This window comes from Salminus brasiliensis, chromosome 1 (assembly GCF_030463535.1).
Source record: "Salminus brasiliensis chromosome 1, fSalBra1.hap2, whole genome shotgun sequence".
NCBI classification, from domain to species: Eukaryota; Metazoa; Chordata; class Actinopteri; order Characiformes; family Bryconidae; genus Salminus; species Salminus brasiliensis.
The window spans coordinates 84,417,424-84,430,348 of NC_132878.1; the positions used below are offsets into that span (position 1 = coordinate 84,417,424).

Genomic DNA, 12,925 nt, shown 5'->3' on the forward strand with positions numbered 1-12,925 from the left:
TCAACTTTAAGGATGTCTTCAAGACAAGACATGAAGAAAACACACGCTTTGTTGAGTTTCAGTAACACAGGCCGGCTGAAACAGCTATTGATTGGAGTCTCAAGGTGGCAGTGCATCAGACATCTCCTTCTCTAACTCATGAATCAACCAGCCGTACAATACAAAACAAAAAAACAAAAAAACTTGGCTTCTCGTCAAAACTCTCTGACCTCCGACCTCGACAAAGGGATTTGCTGCAGTCAAAGGGTAATCAGGACTCAAATAAAGCTTACATGACACAAAGACTCGCACCATGCGAGAGCTTTGTGTAGAGAAGAGCTCCCCGTCCCAACGGGGGAAAAGCATCGAGTGATGTCTGCTTGGGTATCGTATGCAAAACATGACCTCAACTCATCTGAATAACTCACACTTGCCACTCAAACATAGCTGGATGCCGTCCACTGACAGGCCTGAGCTTTATAGAGCGGATCGAAGATGAGTCTTTTCACTTCTCACTGCTATCTTTAGACATGATTCACAGACATCTGAGAAGCTAAAGAAAAGTCAAAGATCAATGGCATTATCATAGAAATATAAATGTGTATATACATACTATACTATATACACACACATAGATGCTAGGTCTGTTCAATTCAAACATAATGTAAAATGGTTCAGAAAAATCTGCCAATATATACCTGCTAATTGTAACCTGTTTGAAATGAACTAGTTATTGATGGTATAGTAATATATGTAAAGAGCATGTAATATGCTGTACTGAAATGCACAGGGTAACCTGCAGCTTCACTCATGCAATGGTTTGAAATTCTTGTTAAAGGCGGACTCTGATAAAGGCCTACCTCTTATAACAGAGTTGTAGTATGTAAGTAACTAGTGGTACGTTTTATTTCTACAGCACTTATTAAAAGCAAAAGTCTTAGCTGCTCGTTCTGTCTGACTGAGGTTAGATACATTGTACTGCATTTTATTGCCCAAGTATTTAACCTCAGTAAGTCATCAGATTTACACAAACTTCAAATGACTCTTACACATACTGTTTTGGCCAGCAGTCAAAATTCTTACAGTCAGAAAATCTTTAAATAAAATAAAATAAATAAAATCTGAAGAGATCCTTATTTTAAAGGTGCACGTATTCGTCACTGTACAGTGTGGACTGTACAGTGAAATGTGTCCTCCGCATTTAACCCATCTGGTAGTGAACACACACTCACACACACACACGTGTTAGGGGCAGTGAGTACACACACACACCCAGAGCGGTGGGCAGCCAACTCCAGCGCCCGGGGAGCAGAGAGGGTAAAGGGCCTTGCTCAAGGGCCCAACAGTGGCAGCTTGCCAAGCCCGGGAATCGAACCCACAACCCTGTTATGGATATCCCGGCGCTCTAACCGCTGAGCCACCACTGCCCCAACATTTTATAGATGGTGTGATGTTTGCTTTTATGATTGATTGATATTTCAATAATTTGATCATTTGATTTAATTCTTCCCTCATGTTCCACATGCCACTGGCTGCAACACCAAAGTTGAAAGCATTATCAATCCAACCCCATGTTTAACAGTTGGAGAGGTGTTCTTTTCAGGAAATGTTGCCCCCTTATGACTCCAAACATACCGTTGCCCATTGTGGCCAAAAGCTCTACTATAACATCATCAGTCCACAGGACTTGTTTCCTCTTCCTCTTCATGTTTCTTTGAAAGCTTCTAAACTACCAGAAAAAAAGCTTTTAGCTTTCGTGATATCTTCCAATTCCAGATTGTTCAGTCTGATTTGGGATTGTATCCAGCTTTTTGATCTGACACATGGTTTCTGCATAAAGCACATTTTTCCCTGTATGAATGAAAAGGGTGCAACTGTTTTGGCACCCCTCTCATATCACAATGATACAAATACACCAGTAACACCTGAGACAAATACCTGAGACACTATAGTTACCATCAGGGATACAGCAGCAACCACCTACTAACCGCTTAGCAACCTCATAGCAACCACCTAAGAAACCATAGAAACCACCTAGCAACCACTTAGCAACACCATAGCAACTACCTGGGAAACCACAGGAACCACTTAGAAACACCCTAGCAACCACTTAGCAACAACATGGAAACCACCAAGAACCATATAGCAATAGCCTAGTAACTGCCTAGAAGTGGAATCCACTTTAGCTGTGTGACCATGCCGCGTTTTCCTCAAGAAATGCACTTACAATTATAGTTAAATAGTTAGAGTTATATAAATGTTTATAGTTAAAATTATAATTATTATAAATAATTATTTGTAGTGTACTAGGTGACTGCTCAAAAGATGCTCAGAGCATCAGAAACGTTATTATAAAGCTTTTAAATTTGCATGATTTTATTAGTAATGAATGTGAGACCTTGGCAAAAGATACCTATCAGCTTATATTTCGTGGGGTGCCAAATATTTGCATGGTTTTGTTTTTTTTTTGTTTTGTTTTTTTGTACTATTCTAAAAGTGTACAAACAATGTAATACTTCATGTCTTGTTTATGCCTTTTGGAGATCAGTTCATCTTTACTCACATAGGTATTCACAGCAACAGATATGCTGACCAGGGTGCACAAACATTTGCATGCCAGTACCCATTTAGTACACATAGTCACAGCCGGGGTTACATGGAGCTACAGTATGTGCAGTACAATGCATAGCCCTTTTTAAACAGAGCAGGCAACTAAAACTGCTTAGTACCAGTAATTTTGAGTATTCCATATCACACTGAATACAAGAGTGTATTTTATGGAAAAATAATCACAAAAAATATGTGTATTTTTTTTCTAGGGAGTGAATCAGGGCCTGCTAAAATGTAATTAAAAAATGGATAGTGGTTCATTCTATCTATACATGCAGCCCCAGGCGGTATTTTAGAAATAGGTCAGCCGTTGTGTCTGTCTCTCTCCTGGCAGCCAATAGGATTGGGCAAAATCACAAACCAGGCTGGGCCCTGCACAGGCCGCTGGCCTACATTTAGAGCCCGCCCCCAGTCCAGCCCCGCCCCCACCCCCAGCCTTGCCTCACACCCGCTTAGCCTGCAAGTCCCTTCACCCGGAACGGGCTCCAGCCACTCGCTGCGACTTGCCAGCTTTATCTTTAAGAGATAGAGACAGATTCAATTGTTCTGACAGAGGACAGAAGCCCTTTCTCTTTGTGATTAATGTAAAGTTAGGATTAGTGCAATGCTGTGTACTCTTTGCTGTGTACTGAGGACTTTAGAGAAAACAAGGACAGACAGTGGAAAAAATTATGAGCTTTCTGAAACCCAGAGCACACCAACCTAACATTTTCCAACAAACCCAAATGCTGTACCAGCGTGTGATTATAGGAAGGTCTCAAGAACGTTCTCCCATATTTGCACTGGTTAATTTAGCTTGTCAGCTCTATTTTTGAACACTCCGCAGTGCTCTCCAAAATTACTGGCACTTACAGAGAAGATGAGTGAAGAAAGGCTTTGAAAGGCCTGATGTTTTTCAGCTTTGATTGTAGGCTGACAATGTAACATCCATAAGAAAGTCCATAAGAAAATGTATAATATAATAATAATAATAATAATAATAATAAAACACCCTCTAACTGCCATTATAACAGGAGTGTGTCTCTTTATAATGCTGACTGCAGAAGAAGATATCAGGCTATTCCTCCATACGAAATCTCTCCAGACCTGTTACTGTGCATATATGAACAGAACAATGATGAATTTATTCGCTGTCATGCAAAAACATTCTATCTCCCATTTCGTTTTTCATTTTTTGACATAATTTGGCAGTTGTTTAAGCGGTCCATCAGACTAAGGTGCTGCCACTATGACCTGAGGATAGTTGGTTTGATTCCCGGGCCATGTTGTCTGCCATCAGCAGCCAGAGCCTGAAAGAGCACAATTGGCCAAGCTCTCTCCGGGTGGGTAGATGGCTCCCACTCTCCATTATAGTGCAATGTTGGCCAACATGGGTGTCTGCTAGGAGGTGCATCAGAGCTAGGCACTCCTCCAAGCATGTTGATTACCAGGTGACATCGCATTGGTAAGTTCGAATAGAGGTGGTGACTGGTTGTGCATGTGTAGAAGGAGGCATGTGTTGTCTCTTACAGTGTTGGGAGAATCATGTGTGACAGGGGGTGAGTACTAACAAGTAACACTCTTTTTGTCCTTTACTGTAAAGTTGCCATTTTGGAGTTACAAGGTCTTCATGTGACACTGACCATATCTTTGAACATTATTTCATTCCTCTGCTGCACTGGGTTGTTTGGTTTCATTTATACAGCAGTTATGTTTACCATCCTCTTCAATTCGCCCCATATCTTCTGCAGGAATTAGGCCAAAAGACTAGGGATGCTGCAAAAGCTTGATTCTGTGGTCAGTTAACAGGTTTGGTAGGAAACTACAATTGTATGAATCTAAAGTCATGCCTTCATTGTGGTGCCAGAATGTACAACCACTATCCAGTCTCGGCCTTCTTACAAAGACATCCAAATCTGGACCTAAAGTCTCCTGGTGTTTGTCCATCATGTTATGTATTCTCACTACTATCACAGGGCCCTTAAAGTGAAAAACAAGCCACAGGATCACATATTCACCGCCACACTTCCTCCTGCCACATTTCCCCCCACACTGGTGTTTTCCTCAGCATGACCTTGATTCCTTTTAGACCAAACCCAGTGCTTCATGCCATTGTGGTTGTGTCTAATTGTAGTTTTGGAGACTCCAAAACCCCAGGATGCAACCAGTGTCCAACTCTGATGCTTGGAGAAAGTTTTGCCTCACAAGCTTTCCTCCTATAGCCAAGGCCTAATTTATGAAGGTCAGCGGCTTTTTATATAAATTTATTTGTGTAATATAATTTTTTTCTTTATGTTGATGGATGAACTGTGTGTCAAATTTGTGTAAATTCAAAAGACTTTCATTGTGGTGCCAATAATTGTGTCATGACCTCAATAAAACTTTCCTATTTTTTTCCCCATCGGATGTTGGGTGTGAAAAATGATCTCTGCTCTGACTGGCTGGTTCATATCACCACAATGACTTACAGAAGCCATGTAACATAGCATAGCTTTGTTTTTTACCCAGTAACAAGAACAATGTAATTTGTTTTTGTAGTTTTTCCAAAGAGTGTAAGTAAGCAAATAGTGTTACTGTTATCTCTGTGTTGGCTCTGCGAGGTATGCAGTTAGCTAGACTGTAGCTAGGTTAGCTTTTAGCCTAGAATTCTGGGGTTTGGCTTTCTTTCACATTGTTCTTGACCATAAACATGTCTATAGTCATTTGTATTCAAGGAATTTGTATTCAAGGAAGTGAATGTTGATGATAAGAGATGATAAACATGAGTTGGTTGTGTTTTCAGCCTAGTAAGGATATATGTTCTCATCCCAGCTTTAGCTGCCTTATGAGAGTTACTCGTCCACGCACACTGGCACGGCAAAAGTCACAGAGACTTTCCATGAAGCATTAATTGGCACCCAAGAAACATAAAACAATAGTAATACAAATAAATTTCAATTTAATTTATAACTTATAAGTCATATTTCTCCCATTTGTTTAGTACATGTATCATTATCACTTAAAATTCAGTATATTTGTGATTACTGGACAATGTTCAGTGACTTTATATTAATATATTTATATACCACAACATGTAACTACATTCATAAGAGAGTTTCTGCTAAGAAATGTTGGTGCCAGTAACAGTGTCCAGGAATTGGTATTAGACCTAATGGAAACACTTCAGATCTCATCAATACATATTTAATTAACCATTATCAGTCATGGACAAATCATTTGTTCATCAGAATTTATCCAAGACTGATAATGGTTAGTTAATGCATTATTTAAGTTATTATTTCTGGCTACTACACTGTGCCCTACATGACGATGACCATGTTAAACAAAACAGATTATACAGGTTTAATGAATGTATTTTGTATAAAGCCAACATAAATAACAGAGCCTCTGTTTACCGTGTTGTTACACTGTTTTGAGCAGATATGTCACACATAAGCAATAGTCTGTTTTTGGCTATGTTGAGCAAACAAGATGTCAGACTCTTTGGTTTGCCAAAACTGTGCCTTGTATACCTACTTTATGCTCAGAAACTATGTCAGAAAACAGACATAAATAACCTTTTGCTACGAAAAAACATATGTGTAGATAATTAAATGGCTGCTAACATTTTTTATCATTATTCTATCCCTGTTATATCAGTGTGGACAACACATTTCAATCATCTTATTTAATTTAAAGAAAGTATTTTTATTGCATGCATATCTAAGGAACACTAATTATGAGGTACCTGCAACCTTACAGCTTTGGCTTACAGTAAAAAGACAACAGTGTTACTGTTACAGCTTCTTTACAGTGACTACAGTCCCTCAAAGAAGTACAGTATACTGTACACCTGCACAGTCACACACTCATACAAACATACCCATACACACACACACACAAACCAACTAACTAACTAACCCCAGAGAAGGTGATTTCATTTCATCAGCTTAATGTCATTTTTCAGGCTGTCCCTTCGCTCATCAGTAATCTCATGAGACTATTAAATCAAAGTGCATTACATCAACACAGGGCAGTCAGACACTGGCACCAGAAGAAAAGGTCTCGATAAGGCCTATTTATGATGCTTATGAGCTCATGGACAGGACGCCAGTGTTTCACTTCATTGGCAGGATATCCCTCAAGGGTCCTGTGGCCAAAAATACCCAGCCGAAGTCTCTGATCATGGGGAAGACTCGACACTGCCTGGCCTGGCGCGCTGTGACACTTTGCAGCCACCAGGAAGGTCAGGAAAAAAAAACAAAAAAAAAACTCTCAAGTTGACAGGGAAGTACAGAGGGAGAAAGAGAAAGAGAATGAGAGAGAGGGAGAGAGGGAGACTTTGTGTCTGGTCCTGAAAGATTCAGCCAGATCAGAATACGAAAGTAGATAAAAAAGATTTACAACTGTAACAACACCATCACCCCTGTGGCAGACCTGGGTTCGAATCCCCAGCCAGGCAACTGGTTGGTGTCATTTAGTAGACAACATCACCACCATTCCTGTGGCAGACCTGGGTTCGAATCCCCAGCCAGGCAACTGGTTGGTGTCATTTAGTAGACAACATCACCACCATCCCTGTGGCAGACCTGGGTTTGATTCCTCAGCCAGGCAAGCAGACCAGTAACAGTCCCTGGACAAAACTTATAATTCTACATTCTCCAACCTGTAGAACATGATTCTAGTCACTCTGAATAAATATCAGCCAAGTGTATATTTTAGGATCATGTGATTGCAAAGGCTGATGATGTGATTACAATTATCAAATGATATCATGCAGCCTTTCCATATACTGTTACTTAATAAGACTGCTATAATCAAACTTCCCATTTATGCTTCCCTTTATCTTCTTGACTAGACAGATTCACACTCACCTGAGCAGGTACACATACAGCACGGTGAAGGACAGGATGAAGAGGACAGTGTAGAGGAAAAGTATGATGATAATGCCCGCTGTACCCGACTGTTCTGTTCGATGGAAGTGCCAGTAAAGCTTGGCAGCGTCAGCCACTGGATTTTCCGCACTGTAGGACAGACGCTGGAAAAACAGTGAGAAAGATAGCAAACTTTACTGAACTGCTGTGAACTCACAACCAACACACATATAATATAGTCATTAATGTAGCCACCTATGCCAATCAGCCATAAGATTAAAACCACTTTGTAAACTGTGAGATATGCTTGGGATGCTTGTCCTGTATGTAATGAATATCTCATTTATCTTTATGCTTAGAATGAGGGTGGTTCTTTACGGTGGGTTCATAAAAAAAATTGCAATGGATCAAGGAGCCACATACCATAGCATAGCTTTGTTTTTTGACCATTTTAAAAGTACCCAATAAAAAGATTATTGAATAGTGCTGCTAGTCCAGTTTACTAGGGTAATCATATCTTGGTTTTCAAAAAGAGGACACTGGGGACACACAGATGTCTGTCGTGATTAGGATGCTGTGACTGGGGACTTCAAGCAGATCTTAGTTGTAGGACCGTGGCAGTGTGTATGTATAATCAACTGATTTGTGTTTATTTACATTAGAGTTTAGGCATTTTTAGGCTGTGGCTGGAAGCAGCTTGACCAATGATCGATGTAGATGCAGGTACATGTAGACCAGTAGTGGTGGTGGACTTAAACAGAAGTGTTTAAAGCTGCATACGAATTTGTGGTGACCTCCAAAGGGAGGGCATGGTCTGGCCTAGCTTGCTTCCTAGATTTAGCTGCCTCGCTTTTGCAGACACTGGCACAGGAACAGTTACTTTCACAAGGCCTAGTTCACATTGCAACCCTTTCCTTTAACTAACAGAGTCTAGAGGTGATGGGCTGCTTGTCTCAGAAAACTGACTAAAATGATCAAAAAACACCACATCCCCCTTAAGTTGCATTCTATCACTTCATCAGCTTCATATGTTTAAAGCTGTTGATATATGCAGAACAGTGAGACGTCTTGGGACAGGGTCAAGTTGGAGGGTTGGTTGAATTTAATGTATGTGTGATGTATTAATGGTAACCTTTGTGCTCACTCATTTTAACTCATGAATAACAATGTTTAATTAGCTTTAAAGGTAACTCATTAATAATCTGGTTATTAATACTGTAGTTCTGTAGTTTTCTTCCATGCTGCCGACAACGAAGACCCCCTTTCTCTCCGCATTTTCATGTTTTATTCCTAAAGTGACTTTGCCACAATAATGCAAACTTCTATTTACAGTGGCGAAGTGTCCACGTTATTTTAAGTGACTTACCCCCAGGACCGCGTCCACAGCGAAGACCGCCAGGGGGTCCAGCACTGTCCACGCTGCCACAGCCATGATCAGCTTTGACAGGAAGGAGGGCGTTGAGCCAAACGCTAGCTGACAGACCCATCTGATCAGAAGCAGCAAAAACGTAGCTGCGTTCAAGGTCAAGGGCCCCAGCAGCACCAGCAGCGTCTCCTCCAGGGTGCGCAGCAGAGAGCTCTGATACACCAGATCCACTGTGTGGGCATGGAACTGAAATCTGGGGAGAGAGAAAGAAAGACAGAGAGAGATGCTTGTTACTGTCTCTTGAGGCTATATTTGTATATTAACGCATTTCTACCAATTTGGACATATACTATATGTCCGCAAACTATACACACTGAGTAAGACTAAAAAAAGTAATCTACCTAATGAACATCACACTACACATTCCCACATTACATGTGTTACATTACATTATCAAAATTACCAATCAATAATAATATTATCAGAAGCAAGCAAGTAACTGCTGATGTGATATGTTTCCTTAATGTAAAATTGATGTACACATTCAATTAAAGTGAATTCAACACATTACTTTTTAAGTGCGCTTCTCAATTCTTATTAATAACTATAATAAAATATAATAATTTACAGCATATTATCACTTTTTACTTTTTGCCATTTTTCACTTTTTGACAATGTGAATGTAGTAGTGTCTAAATTTCACAATAAATGGACCTATAGAAATACACAAAATAATAGGTCTTCTGTAAGTATTTTTGCGTGACAGCAACAATATTCAGCAATTTAAGCAAAAATCCATAATCCAGAAATCAGTCAAATGTGTAATCGAGAAATGCCATTGTTTTCTTTTCTTTTTTTTCTGGCCTGACAACAATGATATGCAGCAGTATAAGCAAAATCCATAATCCAGAAATCAGTGATATCTGTAATAAAAAAACAAAACAAAAAAAAACAGTAAAACTCGATATGATACCTAAGTGATGGCCTCTAAGATCTGCTAATTTAGCATCTGCAGAACAGATCTCTCAGTCTCTCTGTTCATTAATTCCCTTTAGCTCATGTGAGCGAAACTACACCACTCCCCATTACACCTGTGACAGCCCATTGGACTTCCTCAGAGTGACCACTCTCATGCATCCAACAAAGCTCCAGTCTCACTAGATGACTTGTAGAAAATGTATATCTTGATGATGAAGGGTGTGCACATCACTGCATGAACACTCTCCAAGGCTGTAAACTCTGCTGGTGTTCTGCTATTCTAATGTTTATAGCACTCCCTTTACATAGATGATTCTATATTGTTTATTGTTAAAATATACTATATGGACAAAGCTATTGAGACACCTGCTCATTCATTGTTTCTTCCAAACATCAAGGGTATTAGGAAGAGTTTCTTCTGCTCTTTTTGGAGTAATTAAAAACATATCTTGACAAAATAAATTAGAGGCCTAGGAGGTGGGTCAGTTTCCCAGACAGGGATTACAGGTACAGGACTAGGCTTAATCCCTGTATGGGAAACCAACCCTATTTGTCCTAATGTTGTCTGTGGACACCCCTTCTAATGCATGCATTCAGGTACTGTAAGTTGCACTCATTGCTAACATATATGTGCAAATGCACATACACACAGCTTCTCTAGTCCTTGTAGAGAAGTGCTGCCTGTAGAATAGGATTCTCTGGAGCAGATAAACATGAACCTATTGGCACCATGCCTCATGCCAGACATGGGCTAGAGCGGTATAAAGCCCCCCAGCATTGAGCTGTGGAGCAGTGAAACTGTGTTCTCTACAAGGATGATGGTGCACCATCCAATACTTTTGGGATAAGTTGGGGAGTTGGGGATGAGGTGGGGTTGCGATCATTTAACATCTTGACCTCACTAATACTCTTGTCCCTGAATGCAATCACATCCACACAGCAATGCTCCGAAGTCCAGAAAGCCTTCCCTGGACAGTAGAGACAGTTACTCCAACAAAAGCAAGATAAACTCTTTTATACAATGAAGGAGCAGGTGTCCCAAAACGTCTGTCCATATATTGCATATTGTATATCATATTATACAGCATTTCACTGTGTGTTTGTGTGTGGTTTTAATTATTATATCATAAGAAATGGAGCATTAATGAATAACAATTAATAACATTAATTAACATTATTAACAACATTCACACAGCGCAGACAGGGAGGATGCACGTTTTGCACATGCCAGCAGTGTGGTGGTATCTACAGTGCAGAGGTTCGGTGTGTATGTTAGCCCTCAGAGCTGGCGTGGTAAGAGGCAGGAGTGGATATTTTTTGGAGATGGTGCGTATTTTGCAAGCATGCTGGGGGCAGCAAAATATGTGTGGGGCAGAGGGAGGGAGAGGCCACTAATGACTGCAGGGTGTGTGAACGTGTTGGTGCCTTTCTGTGTATGTGTATGTGTGTGTGTGCTGTCAGTTTGCAGTTGATCTCTGACCGCCACCGTGGTCACTCTAGCCCTGTGGAGAAGCGCTGGAAGGAGATGATGGGATGGACATGTGGAACTTGTCATCTGCCACTGACCCCTCGCTGTTTTTTGCTGGTTTTTATCCCCCTCCATCCCTCCTTCTTTTCTTCGCTCCCTCCCTCTCTGCGTCCATCCGTCCGTCCATTCGTCCGTCCACTTATCCCTCGATGCTGTGCTGCATTTTTCTCATGTTCTGTCAGTCTCTTTTCCATGATTTAATGCCCGCGTCCGTTTGGCCAGGGTGAAAGCTGGCGTGTAAGCGCATTCAGCAAGCCTCTCCTAGGCGATAAATTAAATCAACACCACATGCACACAACACAACCAGGGCATCTAACTTCGGCTTTTATGATGAAGCCCTGTTGACACAATCAGGCATGATAAATTCTTTCCAAATAATGCAGACTTAAGGGACATCACGATTGGATGTTGAAATCAATGCACTGCCCCCACGTGGGGTCATTAAAAGTTTGGAAAGGAGGAGGAAGGTGGATTCACCGCAGACATGCAGGGCATTTTATCTGCTCTTTCGATTTTTGCAGGGTGTATGCAAATGACTGTGTACAGGCAGTATATTTTAAATAGATTTCACTCTGTTTGTGTGTGTGTCGTCAGATAGCAACCTAAACTTAAAGGGTCCGTATGTGGACCTACTTTTCAGTCCCCCACTCTCTTAAATTTTGGGATAGAAAACACACTTGATATCAGATTTTAACCAATGTTGAGAATAGAGGCAGTAAGAACACACACCTAGAACAGAGAACAGGACCAGCTACCTCGGTGCTCAGGAAGTGGTTAGGGGTTAGGGAGACTTCAAGGTGTGAACAACAATGAAGAGAAAGAGCAATCCCCTCACTCCTACAGTCCTCATTTCCTGCTGGTCCAGGGGATCGAACCAGCAAACTTCTCGTCCCAAGCCCTGTTCTCTAACATTAAGGTTACAGTCACTCCTGTACTTAGGCTACTAAATGAGATGCACTCATAGTTATTCCTCATATTTTCATAGCAAATAATGAATAATTGAATAATAAATTGAATAAAAAAATGAATAATAATGAAAGCTAATCCTTAGACCAAAAACGTATTCACCGCCAGCATGCAAACGCAAATGCGAACGCTTGGCCCTGCTGTACGGGCATAAATATCATGTGCCAGGACTGTTACACAACAGTTTTGGGGGTTTTGAACAGGTCCATGTTTGAGGTTTCCAGTAGGATGCTTCCATTGTGTGTCTTATTCTGTATACACTATGAACTATGCAAAAAGTACCATGAAACTAATGTGTAAATTGCGAAGAACTGAACTGTGGGCCCTGGCAGTTCACCTGTTGACAGGTATGTTGAGAGTGTGGAGGTAGAGCCACTGACTGCAGTAGTGTAGGTAGAGGCGGGGAAACCAGGTAAGGAAGATGAGGATGAGGAGGACAGCGAGCTGTCTGAAGTGAGGCCGCGGACAGCATGAGAGTCCAAGTTCTCCTGGGAGCAAACGCCTGACCATCCGCAAACGCGCTGCTGGACCACAACACGCTGCCCCGCGCCGAGCAGCTCGCTCAGACCTGTGAACAAAACAGACAAGGTTAAAACTCCACCATGTAGCCTACATGGGTTTCCAGTTAGGCCATGTAACAAAGGCCTGATTTTCTTTGGTTTCCCT

The 12,925-nt window shown here is 41.1% G+C and overlaps 1 protein-coding gene across 1 annotated transcript in view; it reads right to left on the reverse strand.

Annotated features, from left to right (window-relative positions):
* ofcc1 (orofacial cleft 1 candidate 1) overlaps positions 1-12,925 on the reverse strand; it is a 112,553-nt gene that overhangs the window by 30,821 nt on the left and 68,807 nt on the right. Inside the window, exons 13-15 of the mRNA XM_072679109.1 lie at positions 12,597-12,827; positions 8,788-9,040; positions 7,422-7,585 (exon numbers count right to left, since the gene is read on the reverse strand). Of these exons, the coding sequence (XP_072535210.1) occupies positions 7,422-7,585; positions 8,788-9,040; positions 12,597-12,827 (648 nt within the window). The remainder of the gene's footprint in view (positions 1-7,421; positions 7,586-8,787; positions 9,041-12,596; positions 12,828-12,925) is intronic.